General features: G+C 33.9%; 1 protein-coding gene across 5 annotated transcripts in view; it reads left to right on the top strand.

Moving 5' to 3' along the window:
• The window catches only part of REPS1 (RALBP1 associated Eps domain containing 1), an 81,679-nt gene that overhangs the window by 41,383 nt on the left and 19,085 nt on the right, over positions 1-21,211 (top strand). For 2 of the 5 annotated variants that reach the window (XM_041743460.1, XM_041743458.1), the window contains exons 2-10: positions 730-853; positions 2,481-2,677; positions 2,822-2,975; positions 3,480-3,604; positions 4,116-4,278; positions 4,561-4,624; positions 5,561-5,715; positions 16,549-16,670; positions 20,044-20,124. In XM_041743460.1, coding sequence (XP_041599394.1) covers positions 730-853; positions 2,481-2,677; positions 2,822-2,975; positions 3,480-3,604; positions 4,116-4,278; positions 4,561-4,624; positions 5,561-5,715; positions 16,549-16,670; positions 20,044-20,124 — 1,185 coding nt within the window. The remainder of the gene's footprint in view (positions 1-729; positions 854-2,480; positions 2,678-2,821; positions 2,976-3,479; positions 3,605-4,115; positions 4,279-4,560; positions 4,625-5,560; positions 5,716-16,548; positions 16,671-20,043; positions 20,125-21,211) is intronic. The other 3 variants (XM_041743463.1, XM_041743462.1, XM_041743461.1) reach the window with 2 other exon arrangements.

Below are 21,211 nucleotides of genomic sequence, written 5' to 3'. Positions count from 1 at the left end.
GAAAATTCTCTTTTCTAATCTGAGACTTATTTGTAGTAGCCAGTCTAGAAAATACATGTTGAATGACTACAGTGATCGATATAGATCCTTTTGTGCTTTGAAAACACAAAGCAAACAAAAATTGGGTGTTTTTTTTTTTTAAGAAAAGTAGTGTAACCACATTAAATACAATCTGAGAAATAAGAGGAAAAACCCTACTCTTAATCTCCCTTAACAAAATTGCTGTTAGAATTGTATATATTTGATTCTTTTAAAATTTTTGTTTATGTGGTTAAAATTATGTATCCTTTTTTCCACTTAATATATCATTTTATGACTATTTATTTATTTATTTTATGACTATTACTTTAAATGGCTGCATGATAATCTATGAGTTGCAGGAACTTTTGGCCCTGTTGTATGCATAGTGTTTATGAAGAATGGATGATGGTACATTGTTGCTGAAAAATATGACCCATAAGAGAAAATAGTTTTTCTAATAAAATAAAATTGCTTTTATCACATGGATGCTTAGTTCTAAGTAGAAGACTATAACTTTATTATAAGGTCAGTGCCTTTTTATTTTCAAACTTGCAAATCTGAAACCTGAGGAAGTTGGCTGTCAGTTGAGTGTAATATACTATGTCAGTTATGTTTTGGAGAAGTCATATAAACAGAAGTTAGATATCTGCTTATTTGGAAAATTATTGTCATAAATCTTAATGTTAACATTGTGTTTTTTTTTTATAGATTATGGAGCTTTGTGGTGCAACGAGGCTTGGTTACTTTGGAAGAAGTCAGTTCTATATTGCTTTGAAACTTGTAGCTGTTGCCCAGTCTGGTTTCCCTTTAAGAGTGGAAAGTATAAATACAGGTAAACATGGAGTACATTAGTTGTTGAAGTGAAAATAGTCTTCTGATCACAAATGAAATAAAGTCAGTAGAATTTTTTAGTTTTCCTGATATTATACTGGCATTTGCAACTTAAGTGTCATGGCTTTATTCTCACTACCATGCTTTTTTCATTTGTGAATATTAGAAAAGTATCTCTTCCTTAAACCTGTTACAGCATGTATGTACTTAATACGTATTTGATGATAATTGAAAATTGTTAAAAGTGGTGATTTAAAAAAAAAAGTGGTGATTTTTCAGAAATAATTCACTAAAAATGCTTAGAAAGTTTAGATAATTTTTTATCAGAGTAAATGATAAGTCTTAGTGACTGACCATCTTCTTATATGTCTTCCTTATATTCTTTTTTTCTAGTAAGTATAAAACTACATTATACTTTGTGTTTTTTTCGTTTGAGAAGGCTGTGCATTTGAAATTAGAAGGTATTAGTTAACCAAAACTTTCTGATTGATAGAGACAATATTAAAATATTGGCAGGCTAAAGCCTAGTTATAGACATCTGTCTGCCTTACGAGTGTCACGTGGGATAATTAGTTTTTCTGCTTATTGATGTCGAAGTCAGTGGAAATTCTATAAAGCTAGGTACTTAACTGCAGAGAGTTCTGTGGTTGTTGTAGGGAAAAGAGGAAACAAAACTTGAGGTTTTCTGTAATGTTAAAATTTTTATAAATAGTTTTAAGGACCAAGTTCAGTTTATTAGTCACTGTGAGGTTTTCATTGTTGACCTCTGGTTTGCTACACATCATTTGTCTAGAATTGAGAGTTTACATTCTTTTTAGGTAATTTTGGATTCCTTTACGTAAATACTGAATAAGCTTAGTATTTTTCCTCCTTTGTATGGGGATTCAAGAGAGATGCAGATAATTATAGTGGAGGGAAGCGTACTTTCTTTTAAAAATTCTGCTCTTCTGTGTGTTGTCTAGTCTAAAAGTATGAGCTGTGATTGATGTGCAAAGTAGTTCTCAGTCTTCTTTCCTCTCTTTAAAATTGAATGTAGGGTATAAGCCAGACTAAGGTGGATAGATAAAATGCTTTGTTCTGTTGGTAGGTGGACAGTAAAATATTTTTCAGGAATTTGTGCCATGAAATGTCTAGATGAATCTAGTCTCAATCTAGTGACATAGTCTTTGTTTTACTTATGGCTCTAACATCTTAGTTAAGAGAATCAGTATGAGTAGAAAAGAAGTAGCCTAAGCTTTCAGGTCAGGCTGCCCTGAGTTCAGATTCTGTCAGTCACTATCATTAACCTTGGCATCTTGTTGCCTCAGTTGTAAGCAGAGAGCCAGACAGGACATTTTTATAGCTATTACCATTAGCTATAATTAGCTATTCCTGCCTTTAGAAGGAAAGTTTAGTGTTACTGTTTCTTTCTAGGTTAGTCTCCCACAATCTAAGGGAGATGGTCTAAATGTCATGATAAATGTGTGTCTGCTTTTTCTGTATTTGTTTTTGCAAAAGTTCTTTTTAATATCTAATTCATATAGCAGTTCTAATGTGTGCCCTTGTTTTATTTTAAAGTAATAATTAAAAACAAAAAAAAACAAAAAAAATTAAAAAAATAAAGTAATAATTATTTCTGTGATTAACAGTAAAGGACCTTCCTCTGCCAAGATTTGTTGCTTCAAAGAATGAACAGGAATCTCGCCATGCAGCCTCATATTCTTCAGATTCTGAAAATCAAGGGTCTTACTCTGGTGTAATTCCACCACCACCTGGCAGGGGGCAAGTGAAAAAGGGATCTGTAAGCCATGATACTGTCCAGCCTCGTACATCTGCAGATCAGCAGGTAATCATGTGCCTGGAGATGTTATCTCTTGATGTCCTGTGTAGATGTTTACACTAAAACATTTATTGAGTGCTTTCTTAATGAAAATGGTACTTTAAAAAGATTTAAGTCTTAAAATAATAATACTAACAATACTGTTTTTAGGAACCTGCATCTCCAGTAGTTTCACCCCAGCAGTCCCCACCAACTTCTCCACACACATGGAGGAAGCACAGCCGTCACCCCAGTGGGGGAAATAGCGAGAGGCCTCTTGCAGGACCTGGACCATTTTGGTCTCCCTTTGGTGAAGCACAATCAGGTATTTTGAAATTCTTTAGAAGGGACGGTTATTTATGAAGGGTCATAAATTGAAGGAAACTAGATAATACTCCTTTAAGAGTTGCCTTCAAGACCATTTTTAATTATAATTTAAGTGCCTTAATTAGAAGCAGAAGCCAACTATGAAAGTTTGTAAGTAGATATATCACTTTGAACAGTGGTAATTGCGTTTACTTACACATGTAATGCTCAGACAGAAGTTTATAGATACCAGATTCTCTGAAGGTGAAATGAATAATGATTTCTCAGAATATGAGGGGTGTATTACATTAATTCCAGTATTGACAAGGAAAGTACAAGAACAATTTAAAAAGATTTAAATGAAGTTTTAAGTTGACAGAGGAGATTGATTTTGGAAATCGTTAACATTTCTTCAAAGTTAGAGTTCAAAAGAAAACATAATATATGTATGGTGAGTTATGGTAAAAAACCTGGTAACTTTTCTTCAAAAGTGAGCCAGCATGTGTCCCCATTCTCCTCTTAGGTTCTTCTGCTGGTGATGCAGTGTGGTCAGGGCATTCTCCACCTCCACCACAAGAAACTTGGGTCAGTTTTGCAGATACTCCACCAACCAGTACTCTTTTAACCATGCATCCTGCTTCTGTCCAGGTGTGACATTTTATTGGTATTGCATTTTTATTTGCTTCATTCAGAGTATCGCTGCAGTCATTCATTTTATATTTTGCTGTTGCAAATTTTGTAAATGTAAGTTCACTCTTTTATACAACACGGAACTCTGCTCTGTGTCTTAAAGTCTGTTATCATTGGAATGTTTCACTAAAAGTTTTGGCTGATTTTCTTTCTAATTATTCAATGACATTTTGAAAGTTTTCTGCCCCTAGGAATATATTTTGCTTGGCTTTCTTAGCACATTTTTCATAACTTTCTGTTGCTTACATATTGCTATCATTCTACGCACTTATATAATCATTGTACAGAAACATTCAGTAACCTGATTATAACAAATAATGTGGTTTGCTGATAAGTTTGTGAAGACTTCTTATATTTTAAACATCCACAAAAAGTAAGTTTCACTTTCAAAGAATAATAACCTAGCAATCTTGGTCCGTATAATCATATAGATAGATAATGTACTGAGGAAAAAAATGTTTCCTTACAGGACCAGACAACAGTACGAACTGTAGCATCAGCTACAGCTGCCAATGAAATTCGTAGGCAATCCAGTAGTTATGATGATCCCTGGAAAATAACAGATGAACAAAGGCAGTATTATGTAAATCAATTTAAAACCATTCAGCCTGATCTAAACGGATTTATTCCAGGTGAGTTGTTAAAAACAGAAATTCTTCTAGATGGGACAAGACAAAGTCTCAGTTTCATAATTTCAAAGATATGGTTTTATTGGTCAGAGATTATAAAAGATAATTGATCCTCAAATTGTCTGAAAAGTTTATAATCACTGGAGACAAAAACATGACATAGACACATGTTAAGATTACCATTTTCCCAGTGAAAAAAGTCTTAAAAAGACTCTTAACCTTACATTTTATTCTTGAATCTGTAAGTTCAGAATAACATTAAACAACACTGTTTTAATATTTCAGGATCTGCAGCTAAAGAGTTTTTTACAAAATCAAAACTTCCTATTCTTGAACTTTCTCATATTTGGTAAGTGTGGTATATCACATCAGTTGGGTAATGCGGGTTGTTTTCAAAGGAGTTTCCAGCAGGTGGATTTTCAAACCTTAAAAAATAAACGATGAGAGCACAAGCTCTTCAAGAGTGTTCTCAAAGAACACAGTATTGCCTTAAAATGGTCAACTTCTGTCTCACTCTCTGGAAAAGAAATAAGTGATGCCAGTACAGTAGTTCTTTAAAAAGTGCTAAAATTCTTTTAAATTCTATCTACTATTTCTTGTTGCTAGCATAATGCATGGAATAAAAGCTAGTTGGTACTTACATGGTTGTGTGTAGCCCATTTGGTTTTAAAACAATTATCAGATAAACGTAAGTGTTATTTCTACTTTAAAGGGTTTTTAGTAGTGTAGAATGCTATAGTAAAAGGATGATAGATAATGCCTAAACTGAAAAATCTAGAACTAGTAATATATACATGCTCTTTATAGTGTGAGGCATTAAATACATAAGTGGTTGCTTCTGCATCCATTAAGTGAAAGGATAGAGGGGCTGCTGTTTTTTTTTATATCAAGCCTTGTAATTCTATTGAATGCTTTAAAGTGGATACATGTAGGACTTTGATAACAATAAAAACAGTTTTTTATAAATTTAGTGATTTATTAAGTAGGCCTGACTTTAAATTCTGTTACTAAAAATACATGTTGATTAAAAGTCATTTTTTGGTGATCTTATTTATTGAAGCTGTTTTTTAGCATTTGATTATAAGAATTTCAAGCATTCAGAAAAGTTTAAGGAATTGTGCCTTAAATACCCAAAATGCCCACTGCCTAGGTTGTATAATCCATTTCTTTCCATTTATGGGATTATTGATTGCACTTTTTCTGGAAAATGATTTCTTTTTCTTCTTTTTGAGACATTAAGAGATCTAAAGCAGATGATTATATTTATAGTAAGTTTGTCTTCTAGGGAACTTTCAGACTTTGATAAAGATGGAGCATTGACACTGGATGAGTTTTGTGCTGCTTTTCATCTGGTAGTTGCTAGGAAGAATGGCTATGACTTACCAGAAAAACTCCCTGAAAGCCTAATGCCCAAATTGATTGATTTGGAGGACTCAGCAGGTAAGATTGGGAACTGAAGGGACCTGGTTGCAGGCCTTAATAAACATAGCACTTGATTCTTTTTTTTTTTTAAGAATTTATTTATTTGCTTGAGAGAGAGAGAGAGAGAGGGAAAAAAAAAAACCCTCAGAGTCTGTGCTGAGTGCAGAGCATGTCCCACAACCCTGAGATCATGACCTGACCTGAAGTCAGGAGTTGGACGCTCAACTGACTGAGCCACCATGTGCCCCAACACAATTCTTAAAAGCAAAATCAAGATAGTTATTAAAACTTAAGAACATAGACATTTCATCAAGAGCAAGTAGATTTGCCATCAGAGTATGACATACAGGCTGAACTTGGATTAATGGTTTGTCTTATTTAGGCAGAGGGAGAAGCAGGCTCCATGCACCGGGAGCCCGATGTGGGATTCAATCCCGGGTCTCCAGGATCGCGCCCTGGGCCAAAGGCAGGCGCCAAACCGCTGCGCCACCCAGGGATCCCTAGTTATAAAGAGATAAATAATACATGCCACTACTTCACTTTACACTTTTGATTTGCTGAGATTTTAAGAGCATTTCACGGTATCTCTGGTTGTTTTGCCACCCCTTTAATTACGTTATGTATTATCTGGGGTGAGCAAGGTAGCCAGTCTGCATCATCACCATTTTTCCATTGAATACATCTTAATTTATTGAAGGATGATACCTGGTTTATCATTAGACCAATGCAATATGCAGGCATTTTTCTTTCAAAGGCCCAACTCTTTCCTTCAGACTATAAAGAAATCTGTGTTTGATTTTGTGTTTGATTATTAGATAGGTGCCGTTTTGTTACCATGTTTACAAGAATGCTTTTGTAAATGCCCATATATACTGGTAGCTTTCTTAAAAAGGAAACAAGATAAGGGTTAAAGAAATGAATAAAATTCAGAATGAGTAAAAGGAAATCTTAACGTTAAATTCTTAATGAGCCTAATTAAAACTTAATTATTGTTTTCAGTTTTCTTATCTAAAATTTCTTTTGGATGTTTTAATGGAAGGAATTTTATACTTTTGAAAGAAAAGTTAAAACAGAATTTGGCTCTCAAAAGGACATTTATCTATTAGGCAGTGTCTGTTTAACCCAGAAATGCACATGATCTGACCTTATTGCCTAAATTATACAGAAGGAATCATATGCATCTTATTAATCTCACAAAGAGAATAATCTCGATGGTGTTAAGAATCTGAGTCAGCTTCTAGTTTTACTAATTATTCCTGTGACCTTGGGCAAGTTCTGACCATTTATTCTATTTTTTCCTTCTGTTTCTCCGCCTGAAATGTGGATTTGATGCCATTCATGTTTCAGAACCTGAATTGTACCCTGACTTTTTATTAATGAATAAACTGTTGAAAAATTTTAGCATTGATTTTATGTTTTTTAGAAATATGATCCTATGAGACTCCTAGATTTTCCTGATCATTTCAGGTAGTTATAAGGTAACCTCTAACTTGAGCTGAAAGCTATTTTTGTTGGTAATTTTGCTTCAGAGTACTTTGATTTGCCTAATTGAGAAGTAAATAAAAAGAACTTTGTCTAGCTTATTTGATAGTAGCGAAAGGGAGAAGAAACTTTAGTAGCTCTACCCTTGGTGTTTCATTTTAAAAATTGGTCCTTGTATCTAGAAATTTTCTGTGACTTTAGTTCTTTGAAAAGTGATAGCATACTAATACAAGAAAATAAGTTGAGTTTTTTTCTGTTACGTTATTCTCTAGAGACTTGTCTGAACCTGTTATCTGTTGCATTCAGATTGGTAAATCTGGCTATTGCATGTAGTCAGTGGAATTTTTTGTTTTTTATTTTTAATTTAAATGAATTCTGGTTCTTCGTAAATTTGATCTATTGCCTGAATTTTAAATTAAAGCTCATGATTGAAGAATTTCTTTTTTGGGGCCTTTGTTTTTTTAGACCTATTAAATCTGTATGGCAAAGAGACACTGAGTTTTTTTACCTACATTTATCTGTATACAATTGCTTTAATTATAATTTTAAAGATTTCAAAGAATCAGATAGTTTATTCCCATCCCAACATAATATTATATGGTTTTCTGACCAAATTTATTATAAACATTTGGCTACACAATATTAAATTCAGATCTTTGCCTGCTTATAAATGATAAATTTGGAATTCAGTTAATTTTGGGGTGAAACTGATTAATCTTTTTTTTACCTACTTCTCAGAAGCCCGAGATTCATAGTACACAAAGCCCTTTGAATATAGAAACTGTCATGTGACACTGTGGATCCATCAGTATCCACAAAAACAATTTAAAATAGCTGTGTCTTTAGAAGTTCACTTTAGAAGTTTTAGACACTAAAAGGGAAATACCCAAACACTTTTTTTTGACTGATCTGAGAATTTATCGTAGGTATTCCCTCTTTGGAGGTTTTCTGACTGCCAGGCAAAAGTAGTTTCTGTTTTCTCTGATCTCTCATAACATGTCCTACCTGCTGCTTATTATGGCACATGTATCATACTGAATCCTGTTCTTTCTTTCCTCTTTCTACTACCTCAGTGAGCTCCTTAAAAATACAGGAAATGCATTCTACTCTTGTAGTATTCTAAGGATAGCACTTTGCCAGGCATGTGCTAAGTTGGTCAGCAAATATTGAATAAATTAATGCTAAATGTGTGCCACTTTTAAAGAAGAATATTTTTAACACATTTCTATCTTTGAAATATAGCTGTTACTTGGGGAACATACTAAAATATTAGCTCTACAGGTATTCTGCATTGGCAATTTAAATAACTTATCAAAAAGTAAACGATGAGTAGTGGTGGCTTGAGTTAATAGCCACATGGAGTAACAAGCTATGCTTTTTGTAGGCATGCAGACATGGTTGGGGACATATGTAACTTTTCCAAAATCATTTGACCAGGTTTACAGTGTAAATAGCAGATAAAACAGAAAAACTGATGATCATAGGTAGAGGGTTTATGTGGGCTTGAATTAAAATACTTAATATTTAACATCAGCACTGAATTTGGCACCTAGAGGGAATACAAAGGAAAACTTGGTTTTTATTGTTTTAGCCAAAAAAAGCATACAAAAATTCATCTATGAAAACACCTTTCTGAAGGTATTACTCAAGGAAGAATGTTCATCTTCTTTTTTTTTTTTTTAAGATTTTATTTATTTATTCATAGAGATGCAGAGAGAGAGAGAGGCAGAGACAAAGGCAGAGGGAGAAGCAGGCTCCACGCAGAGAGCCTGACGTGGGACTCCATCCAGGGTCTCCAGGATCGCGCCCTGGGCCAAAGGCAGGCGCCAAACCGCTGCGCCACCCAGGGATCCCAACACTATATCTTAAAAGGACAAAACCAAATGTATTTTGATGCCATCTATACACCTTCAACTCAACCCACAGAGATTCCTCTTCAGACCATAGTTGCAATGTGATTTACAGCTTTTGTGATTATTTGGTAAATATCTTTCTCTTAAATTAGCCTGGAGGTTACTACCTGCCTGGGATCCTATCAGTCTTGTTCATTATATATCAGCACCTAGCAGGATGCAAACTGAGTGTAAAGTAGGCATTCGCATTTTTGAAAAGACTAAATGGCTGAGCCTCTTGTTTTATTTTTTTATTTTTTAAAGATTTTATTTATTCATGAGAGACACAGAGAGGCAGAGACACAGGCAGAGGGAGAAACAGACTCCATGCAGGGAGTCTGATGTGGGGCTCCATCCCAGGACTCCAGGATCACGCCCTGGGCCAAAGGCAGGCGCCAAACTGCTGAGCCACCCAGGGATTCCCTGAGCCTCTTGTTTTTAAACTGTTTTCTGTCTTGATAGCACATTACTCATGAGCAATTCAGTAATACCTGGTTGAGATGCTCAGCGCAGGAGAGGAATGTTCCCTGTTCTGTCTCCTCCTGCATCGTCACTGCTTCACATAGTAAATTTGAGCATGTTTCATTATTGCTGATTTGGTACATAGCATGGATCCCCAAACTCCTAGCAGTCCTAACAGGAATATTTTTAAAGCCATAGACTCTTATGAACAGTTTACCAAAAATCTGTACTCAAAACTAGCGTGATGCTAATTCACTGTTGAGTTTTCTCTTCATCCAGAAACTTTTGACGTAGAAAAGCCAACACAAATAACACATGTAGATAACTGTTTTTACCAAGTACAATCACAGTCAGTATAAACATCCTTGATTTTTATTTAGAGTGTTGAGCAACTGTGCACTTTGTCACATATAGGGCTGTCTCATTTTTAATCATACAATATATCCCAAAAGATAGATAAGCCTTAATTTAACCAGTGCCTTGATGGATTTTTGGGTAGTTTTTTGACTTTACCTTTAAAACAGCGCTGCCCAAAAAAATACATATATTTTTATTTTATATAAAGAATCATAAATCTTTATTTTTGAAAATTCACTCTCCCAGGTGCCATTAGTTGCAGAGGAAAAATAATGAAAATATGCCCTACTAATATTCATCATCAACTTTACACTGAGGAATTGCTTCAAGCACGCCGACATCCCCATATACATGGGGATGCTGCTTTTTTTTTTTTTTAAAGATTTCATTTATATAGTTATATGAGGGACAGAGAACAGAAGGAGAGGGAGAAGCAGCTCCCTGCTGAGTAGGGAGCCTGATGCAGGGATGTAGGGCTCAATCCCAGGACCCTGGGATCATGACCTGAGCTCAAGGCAGACACTTAACCAACCGAACCACCCAGGTACCCCAGATACGTACATTCTTAACACTAGTGTCATTTCTTTCCAGATAGTTGCGTATTGTAGCTGACAAATCAGGACAATTAAAGATATTGGCAAAAACACATCATTTAATGAAATTGGCCAAAATAATTAAACCTCCCAAAATTTCTAGCAAAGACATTGACAGACAAGGCTAGATAATATTTGAAGAAGAAAATTTCTACAAGGTTGACCCAATAGGAGCTTTAAAAGATTAGGGCTTACATATCAGGGGATTCATAATACTTCTTGGGAATAACTACTGATACTTTTAATTATTTTTTTGTAAAAAAGAACAAATTTTGTATTATAGAAATAATAATTACAATTTACAATTGTACTGCAAAAGTCAAAACTGAAGTAAAGGACGGCTGTCTTCCTCTGTTAGAGAACTCCATGTAAATAAATGGGAGCCTTGTCATCTTGCTCAATATTGTACATTTATTTAATGTATTTATGTATAGGCCCTCAGTAAATACTCACTGATTGAATTCTTTTATTAATTTTGCCACCAAATTATGCCCCAAAATTGTAACATCTTTTATTCTTTGGTCTTCATACTCATTTTCACAATGTTCTGTGTAAGTTTTGAAAACAGAGCCCTAATTATTTTTCATTATGAAATTTTAGTTATTTCAAGTAGATTAACATTAGGTAGACTTCTTCCATTTTTAATTATACTTGGATAATGGGAACCTCGTATCTGCAGGTAATAATCTTTGAAGTATAGTAGCCAAATTAAATAATAGTTCCTATAAAATGCTGACCAGTAATACAAAAAAAAAAAAAACAAAAAATCAACAGGTTACAATTTAATTAGGATTTGAGTGAATGTTTTTTTCTTTCAAACCTTGTTGCACACATTTTTATCTTCACTTTAAAAAAAAAGAATCCTTGGTTTCAGTTTAAAACTGATAAACTTCTATGTAGACTGTATAAAGGTCTGCATTACTGAATAAGTTTCCATTTTAATTAAGAAAATTAAAATTAATTTTGCAAATATAATGTAATTTTTTGATGGATATGATACCGTTCAAAACAAAGTATATATCTTAAATTCTTTAATTTCTCTTTTCATTTTCATTGCTTATCTGTATCTTTTTATTTTAAAGATTTTATTTATTTGAGAGGGAGCGTGTGAGAGAGAGTGAGTATGAGGTGGGGGAAGGGCAGAGGGAGGAGAAGCAGGCTCCTCACTGAACAAGGGAGCTGGATGCTGGGCTCCATCCCAGGGTCCTGGGATCATGATCTGAGCCACCCAGGTACCCCTGCTTATCCCTGTCTTCTAGTATGAATGAAAAAAGTACCATTAGTACTTTTCCTTGCAGACTTAAAAGTTTATCCAAATCTGTTAATTTTTAACTTTAAGGACTTTTTCAGGTAAGAATAGTATTCACATTTCAAGTAAAACATGTAGTTGTTTTTGCTTTTGTAAAGCTACTAAATGAGTTTTAAACTATGAGACTTTAGGAAATGTATCTATTTCTATAAGATTAATAATAGCTGCAGTCATTTTTGAAACAATGCTTAGCATTTTGAGTATAATACTGAGAAAACAAACCTAGAATATAGCTGATGCTCTTTCACAAAGAGGTTGTTCAGCAGGTACCCTATATTGAGCTGAATCTGGGAACTTCTCAGAATCTTTGGAGGTTAGAAGGGTGAAAACTACTGATGGTGTTTTTATTTTATAGTGTGATCCTGAAAATGAAGTTTGCACTCTTTTAGTACTACCATTTCTCACTTTAAATGTAGATTGACAGTATGTCAGTGTGATCACACTGGGTTGTATTTTCCAGACACACTTTTATACATGGAGATACTCTTTGCATAAAAGCCCTTTCGGGGTTTAGGTTAACAAATAATTTAGGCTCATGCTCTTCTTTTTCAGCCCTGATGCTCTGATGATGTCAGGGGCAGAGCAGAACCCTCAGGAGGGAGGCAGGGTTGACACAGTGTTCCAGCAGGAGGCTAGGTTGGAACACTGCATCAGGTAAGAGTAAAACTACACCCCTGCCTCCGAAAAGATACAGTCTCAAAGACTAACTTTTGTGTGTGGGCACGAAGCTCTTTGTTGGAGTTTATAGGGAGTCAAGTTGAAGGAGGTGCAGTTTATTTACAGACCTGATACTTCTCCTCGGACTCATGACTACTAGGATGTTACCTTTCTAGAACATAGGTAATTTGCTCTTTTTCTACTACTATTTATTGTTCTAAATATGAAACAGGAAAGAAGCAATGTGTAATTTTGCTAATTTATTCCAGAAATAATTTTTGGATTTTCTAGGACAGTAATTTTTCAAACTTTTAGTCTTAGGACCCCTTTACGTTCCTAAAAATTGTCATAGACTGCAAAGAGCCTCTGTTTATGTGAATTAGATCTATCAGTAGTTACCTTATTTTTAAAAAGTTACCCTATTAGAAATTAAGACTGATAAATTTTATGCTTTATTTTAAAATAACAATAGTAAACCTTTACATACTAACAGATATTTTTAGGAAAATAATTATATTCTTTAGAATATTTTTAAAAAAACATTATAAAAAGGGTGACATTGTTTAACATCTTTTCCAATCTCTTTAATATTTCGGTTAATAGAAGATGGCTGGATTCTCCTATTTGCTTCTGCATTTCCTCTTGGATGTTATTTTGTTTGAGGAAATTGGCAAACTAAGCGCTGAGGACCAGATTCAGTCCCCTATCTTTGTACAGCTCACAAGCAGAGTGGTGGTGGTGGTGGAGTTTTTAATCAGTGGGGGGAAAAGCAATATTTCATGATACATGAAAATTATATGAAATTCAAATTTTAGTGTCCACAAATAAAATTTTATTGGAACACAAACCAATCTTATTCCTTCCCGAATTATTTATGGCTGCTTTTGCGCTGCAACAATTGAATAGTTGAAGAGACCATATAGGCAGCCTGCAAAGCCTAAAATATTTATTATCCAGCTCTTTGTAGAAAAAGGTTGCCTGTACATGAAGAAAATGTGTCCTCAGTGGTAAAAGGGAGAAGTGTTTTCAGATAATTACAGATGCTCTTTGGTACTAACCCCAAAACTCAACAGATGGCAATTTCTTAAAGGTTGATTGTAGTGTGAAAGCTGAAACCATATTAATGAATTGTTTATACTGTTACATTAAAATCCACATATCCCTCTTGCACTTTGAATGAATCTTTTACCCCACAGCATGATTTTGTAACATACTGCATTGATTGTAGAATATCAGTTCCAGTTCGTGGAGTTATACAAATCTTTCAGTTGTTGGGGCATTTTATTATAAAATATCAAAAAAACATTTTTGCTAATATAAGCTATCTTATCAAAGAAGTATTGGACAGCTCTTGAGAGTATGGACATGGATTTTTTTTTCCAAAATTCATATTTTTGCTAAAAGCTCAAACTTTGAACTTTGTCACTTGTAACAAGTATTGAAGACACACACACACACAAATATTGAAGACAGTTGGTTTCCTTGAAGTGATAGGCTCATTAAATTAATTTTTGAAAAAAAATGCCTAACACCCAAGTCTGAATAATTATAGTTTATCAGCTATTCTTTCAAGAAAAATGGTGTTCCAGGAAATTAGCTTACAACTAATCACACAAGTACTTTTCCTTGAGACAACCATAATCCTAGGTGCAAAGCAGAATGCTTTATATATATTTCCCTTTTTTGCCATGCAAAGTATTAACGTGTTTTCAGGGTTGAGATTTAATTGAAATAATTTTTACTGTGATAATTATGAGCATTCTTCAGTGAAGTTGCCATGCATGTTTGTTTATTTTAACTAGAATGTATGGCAGTGAAGAATATAATGACTAACATACTTTAGTGCCACTGCCTTGATTCTTGCTGATAAACAGCAGTTTTACCCACCATTGCTTTTGCATCATCTTATAGGTGCCAACACAGGAAAAAAGCATTATTATCATTACAAAAACAATTTTGACTTTTCAGACTCCCTAAAAGAGTCTTGGGGATTCCCCCAGGAGTCCATGGACTACAGTTTGAGAACTGCTACTCAAGGAAAATAACTCTTAGCATAACAATGAAGTGTAATTATTTGGGAGAATAACATTTTACTTCTCAGCCTCAAAGAGGCTGGGCCCACTGCAACTTTGTACCAGTGAATCCAAGAGATTAGCACAATTTACCTGAAATTGTAACTGCCCTGAGGTGGGGGTAGGATGCAGTCTGATCTTAAATTTGTAAGTGGAAAACTAATAGAAAGAATGTCTGGAAAGCCAAACCAGGGCCCCAGGTTCCCCTATGGTGGCATTTAAAACTTAGCTGATACAATGTGACTTTAAATAAGTTCTTTGAAAATTATTCATCCTATCTAGTTAATACTATTTTAATTCTGTTTTTCTTCAATATTAATACCTGCTTTGGGGCATCTCTTATAAGACATTTCTTCATTCACCACCTTCATTTCACTTTCAATCAACTTAGTCAAATTTATAGCTATTATCTTCCTTTTCTTAACTCCTTTCCCTTGGTTATCATTGAAAAAAAATCCATAATTTTCATTCATACTGAAAACCACAGCTATCCCCATGAGGGATTTACCGTTATGATTTATCATAAATAATTTTTTTCATTAGTCTTTAAGAGCTTTGTCTTCATTGAATATTATTGGAAGCATTGGTTTTATACTACTTCAAGACATTTATTGAAAAAGGGATAAGATTAAGAAGAGCACCTATTCTTGATCTTAGAAAACAGGAATTTATCAAGATATGATGCTGACTATAAATTAGAACTTGCAGCGTGATGAGAATATAAAGAAATTACATTAGGATAAGTAAATGGGAGAAGTGTTTTAAGATAGACATAAAACAAATAGGGTGAAGAGAAATTTTGAGAACATAAAAAATATCAGTAAGTAATTTTTGTTTTAGGAAAATAACAATAAAGGAGAATGAATTTAAAATGAAGGAGAACCTGAAAACAACTCAAATAAATACTTGAGTGTATGGTATGTATTAGGTCCTAGTATGTTAGGCACTAACATGTAAAGGATTTATTTATGAATAGATAAAGGTAAAAACCTACACTGCTAAATTATTATATGGCTGTTTATTTAGGAATTTTAATTACAGTGCTAACTAACATTTAATGGCAAATGTCTTTCTTTCTGATGGAGAAACTCAGGTGCTATTTTATTCAACTTGCCCATGGTCAGTGAGATAGTGACAGATTTTAGAGTCATATTTTTGATACAGGTTCTCAACAGATTAGATATTCCCCATTATTTTGGCAATTTATGTGATTTTTCAGATTGGGATTGTATTCCAAACCACATACAGTTTGGAAAGCTTGCATTGAGAATTTAGTTACCATTGAAATTCCTTCTGTTTTTACATTGTAATGTAATTTTACGTTGTAATGATATAAGTTGGTTCAGTGACTTTGCTCTTTGCCCACGCCTGGGACTCTTCCTTTTCTTCTGCTGTCTGCCTTGCCAATAGATGCAGCTTTTTGGTAACAGAGGAGATTTGTAGAGAAACTGTGAATGAATTAGTTATAAATCATTAAATCAGTTCCCAAATTATATTCCGAGGGAATATGGAGGGATTTTGTTTGATAAATGGTCTGTGTTTGGGAAAAAACTGATTTAAATAAGGTTTATTTGCTCTTAAACATTACAAGTCTTTGATATACAGATATGCATGGGGATGTCCAGCAGGGAATTAGAGTATCCCCACATTTATTTGAACAAAAAGCCTAACTTTTTAAAGCATCTTAATGATTAAATATTCCATGAAATACACTTTAGAAACTGTTATAAGATTATTAGAAAATGATTCAAAGCTTGTGCCCTATTGCATTATTGTTATGTGTAACACTCTTTTCTATTTATGCCTAACTAGATTTTATTTTCATGGAAAGCAATGGTTTTAAGTAGACAATAAGTAACAGGAACAAGTATTGCCTGATTGATTGTTAAAATGATTGGGGAACATAAGGAAAGTCAGACTATAAATCCCTACTTGTAAAACTCTTCTGTTAGATTTTCTTTTATAAATAAATATTCCTAAACTAAACTCTGTTGTTTATGGATAATTTCTCTATTTTTAAATTGCAGATGTTGGAGATCAGCCAGGTGAGGTAGGTTATTCAGGCTCTCCTGCAGAAGCACCTCCAAGCAAGTCACCATCAATGCCATCACTAAACCAGACTTGGCCTGAGTTGAATCAGAGCAGTGAGGTTAGCAGAGCTTCCCTTTTCTTTTACTAACTTAAACTGTTTGAAGGTAAGAAGTTCCAGGCAGAGTAATTTCAGCACATATATAGCTCCTTTGGTATGCATGCATAGTTGAGAGAACATACCCATTAAGACTGTGATAAATGTTTATAATTATGTGACTGAGGTTTTCAAAGTACTTTTTCACAGTGAATACTATCATTTGGTTTCCAGCACTCATTCCTGCTAAAACCTTGTGAGTTAGATGAGGCAGACACATGAAATCAACCAAGGGGTGGTATCTTGGCCGAAATACCTCGTAGCCAGTGAGGGACTAGAGCTAAGCTTTAACCACAGGTCCTTTGAGATTCAGTCAGCTGCTCCACCCACCATATCACACTCCTTCCCCTTTCTGTAAGCAGGATATGTGAGTATATATTTGCAATCTTAACATTGGAAGTGGTGTGTGAGAAGTCACTAATCCAGCTTTCCACAAGAAGAAAGCATTTTCTACAACTCAGGCTATTTATAATTTATTCTATGTAATAACAAAATGGAATGATTTCACTGTTAAATGCAGTGGTTAAAGAAAACTGGTGTAAAATCAAGCACAGCGTGCAAAACAGAATGGAATTCGAGATGAATACACTGCTCCCCTATCACTTTGGAACTCCATTATAGAAAACAATAGAAGTAGGGCCGCTCTGATTAGAGAGATTGTCTGAGGCCCCCAGTCTCTTAAACCTTAGTGCTCTGTAGAACTCCTATTGAAAACTGTTCCAGGCTGCTTAGAGCAGTTTTGTGAACAAGTCACTTTTTTTCATTATAATTTTTAATATCACCTTTATAGTGCTACAAATCTCAAAGTTTGCTGACTTTTAGGAAAAAAAATTCCAAGCTTTCTATGCTTTCCGTGTATTTTAAAGGCTGAAAACCACTGGGTTAAAGCAACACTAGTTAATTTTGGACAGTCGAAAAGCAGAGAAGTAACTGGCCAGTTTAAAGTACTACTTGCTTTTGGACATGATCACAGATACCTGTATTGGAGACATCATAGCACATTTATCATAAAACAACTATTTAGGTATTTTTTTTTTTAGAGGGAAGAATTAAGCCTTAAAAGAATTTACTAATAGAGAGGCTTTATAAAGAGTAAGATCAGTTTTCTTGAAATGATTAATTTTTGCTGCATTTATTCATTTGTCATTTTTTTTAAAAGCACTATCAGATTAAGAGTGTTTATATTCCTTTGATATCAGTTCATAAATAAAAGCAACTCTAAGAAGCAACTGAATTCTAAAGCCCATCTTCATTCTAAATAAAAATTGCAGTGTGATTCAAGCCTCGTCATGGCATCCCTTCCAAATTCTGATTCTAGTAGTTGCATTTTCCCTTAAATATTCCTAGCAAGTTTCATTTGTAGTGTTGCTAAAAAGTTCATGAATGTCATAATTTTTTTTTTTTTTACTGTATGTGGAAAATCAGAATGTTGGTAAAACATTGATTTTGATACATTTCAATAATATTTTCTAAAAATACCTGAGGATATAGAATTTAAATTATATTTTAACTTTCTACCACAAAACACTAATACTCTTTCAGCAAACACTTATTCAGCACCTGCAAATATGGATGAGGCACTGGATAACACTAATAATCATCCCTAACATTTATCGAGCACTCTTGATGTGCCAGCTCTGTTCACAAAGCTCTTTACATGTACTAACTCCTTACATCTTCACAACAGTCCTATGATACAGGTATTATTAATCTTGTGTTATAGATAGTAAAACTGACACACAGGTTAAATAACTTGCCTAAGGTTGTATAGCATAACTGGGATTCCAGCAGCCTGGATCCAGGCCTATGGATCCAGCCACTATACTAAAGTTACAAAGATCAGGATGCTCTCTGCTTTCCAGGTAGCTTACGTACAGTCTTACTAAAACTTCATGCCGCCAAATAGGATAGGTAATACCTATTTTATGGTGAAAATCTTCTACATCTAAATTTTTCTCCACAATTAAATAATTGGGATTTTAAAAATTCCTTTGTTTACCCCTACAACAGTAATTATTGAGAAAACTAATTATACTAACATCACTGAAGTGATGCCCCTTGATAAAAGTGAATTATTGTGGATTTTCTTTATTCAACAATCACTTTGAATGCATCAGCATTAGTTTGTTGAAAGATTATATTATCTATTTTTATAGATAATTTTCATCAACATGTTTGCTAATACTTAATTTCTACATGTCTTCTCAAATAGAGTATCACTGTTTTAAATAGTAAATCGAACTTTGAAGCATAAAAATGTATACTTTTCCATACTGAATTATAGAAAGGATTTTGGTTGAAAGAGTAGCTGTGTCTGTGTGTAAACATTTGTATGTATATACTGTATATGTGTAGATGTTTTTCCTTCTTCAGAGGATAACCGATAATTCTTAATCAAATTTTAATGATTTTAATGCAGTTTTGATATAAAATCTTACACTATTTTATTACTCAGATCTTCAAAATAAATGGAATTTACTAAAATTAATGTTATCACTCCACCTATTCTAAGAGGTCTAATACTTGTGTACCTCTTTTAGAGGAGTAGTATTTCATATCAAAATCAGTCTTCTGTATATAACACGTACTCAGATGCTTGATTTGCTCTCATTGTGGCCGCAGTCTGATTTTTCTAGCATGGGGTAGGGGACGTTGCCTGAGGCAGTTGTCTTGTGGTCTGGCATGGCCCTGTGTGTAGTGCGGATTGCAGGGGTTGACTTGCTACAGATGGACAGAAGCTCAAACATATATTAATTCCAAAAATCTTTTCATTTTATCTCAATTACGCCTTATTAAATATCTATACATATGTATAAATTATGTGCACGTCCATAAATAGAATCATCTTTCAGGGGTCGCACTGGCAAGTCACACTGACTTGCTTTGTTTTGACCAGAACTTTGGTACACAGGGTACATTAGCATCACCAAACCAATACATTAATGTTAGAATTTTGAAAGAAGGATTTGAAGTAATTCTTTCTCTAGTCAAGACAAACCCCTTTACATTTTTACTTTGTTACCATTTGTACCACTTAGATTCTGTTCCTATATTATGTTTTGAGTTTTAATTCTGTGAGACTTTTAGTCTCTTACATTGAGATTGCAATAAATTGTTGTTATACGTTTGAATTTGAAGCTGCTCACCTTACATTATAAGATGATCCACCATAGATAAGTATAAAATGTTTATGGAAAGACAGAAATTATGGAATTTTGTCAGACCTTTGAAACACAACTTGCAGTGCAACCTCTGAATTACTTTGCTAAATCTTCTCCAATGATCTTTTACTCCATCTTTCTCATCATGCTGACTTGTCTCTCCTCTGTCTGTTCAGCAGTGGGAGACATTTAGTGAACGCTCTTCAAGCTCACAAACTCTGACCCAATTTGATTCTAACATTGCACCAGCTGATCCTGTAAGTCAATCACTTAGCTTGCTTGTTTGAAATTAATTTTATTAACCCAAATTTCCATTCATTATGGTTTTTAGCTGATATGCATGATTGAGTGGAGTGCTTAGGGGGGAAATGGTGGCAGGCTTTTCAATTTTTGTGTGCTTAATGGTGGAAAGAACTTTTTTTTTTTAATCATTTGTATTTTCTAGTTATTTTGATGGGAGATAACTGTATGTTTTTAAATCTAGTACATGTGTCTAAGGAAGCATTTTGTGAAAATTGAGCTGACCTTGTTTTCATTTGCTAATTAAGTGTATGTTAAACATATACTGTGTATTTCATAGTAAACATATACTGTGTATTTCAGTGCGATGACATTTAGTAAATACTATTATTTGTATGCTTATACATCATGTAATATGTACTTTATATGTAAATATGCAATGTCATCTTTTATTTTAACAGTCCAGATGGTATGGCTTTGACTTAATTAGTATGTTGAGTTCTGTTAAAGAGAATCAATTTCAGCAAAAAAAAAAAAAAGCATTGTTGGTCACAGATTGCCATTGTGCAAGGGACCCTCTGTCTTGTCTTCCTGTGGCTCACTGTGTTGCTTTGAAAATGCTACAAAGTTCACATCCTGATTTAAAAAGTAAATTCTGTCCCCACAGAATTAATTTCATATATGCCCTGCCTGTCCCTCAAATCATTAGAAAACTTCAAAAACCTTAGCTATTAATCATTCTCTTCACTGTTCACTCCTGCTTGTCCTTTTATTTTTTCTTTTAAAGAGAAGGACATGGTAATAAGCATCTTTCAAAAAGAAAAAAGGAAGTAAGTAGGAAGGGAAGAAGAGAGTAAAGGTAGGATTTTTTTTAAAAATGAGTGAAAAGATAAAGTGTCACAAGGCTTTTTTTTTTTTAGATGTTTCTGATCAAAGAACCATTAATTTTTAATCTAGTAATGTCCTTATTTAGTGTGGATTTGGGAGAAATGGCACATAAAGATAGCAGTACATCTTCAGTAGTTTAAATTATTGGATCTTTCATGTGCTTTATAATTTTAAAAAGTTGATACCTATTTGTGAAATAGGATGCTGTTACATTGA

Source organism: Vulpes lagopus, chromosome 2 (assembly GCF_018345385.1).
Source record: "Vulpes lagopus strain Blue_001 chromosome 2, ASM1834538v1, whole genome shotgun sequence".
Taxonomy (NCBI): Eukaryota; Metazoa; Chordata; class Mammalia; order Carnivora; family Canidae; genus Vulpes; species Vulpes lagopus.
This window is presented reverse-complemented; position numbering and strand designations above follow the sequence as displayed.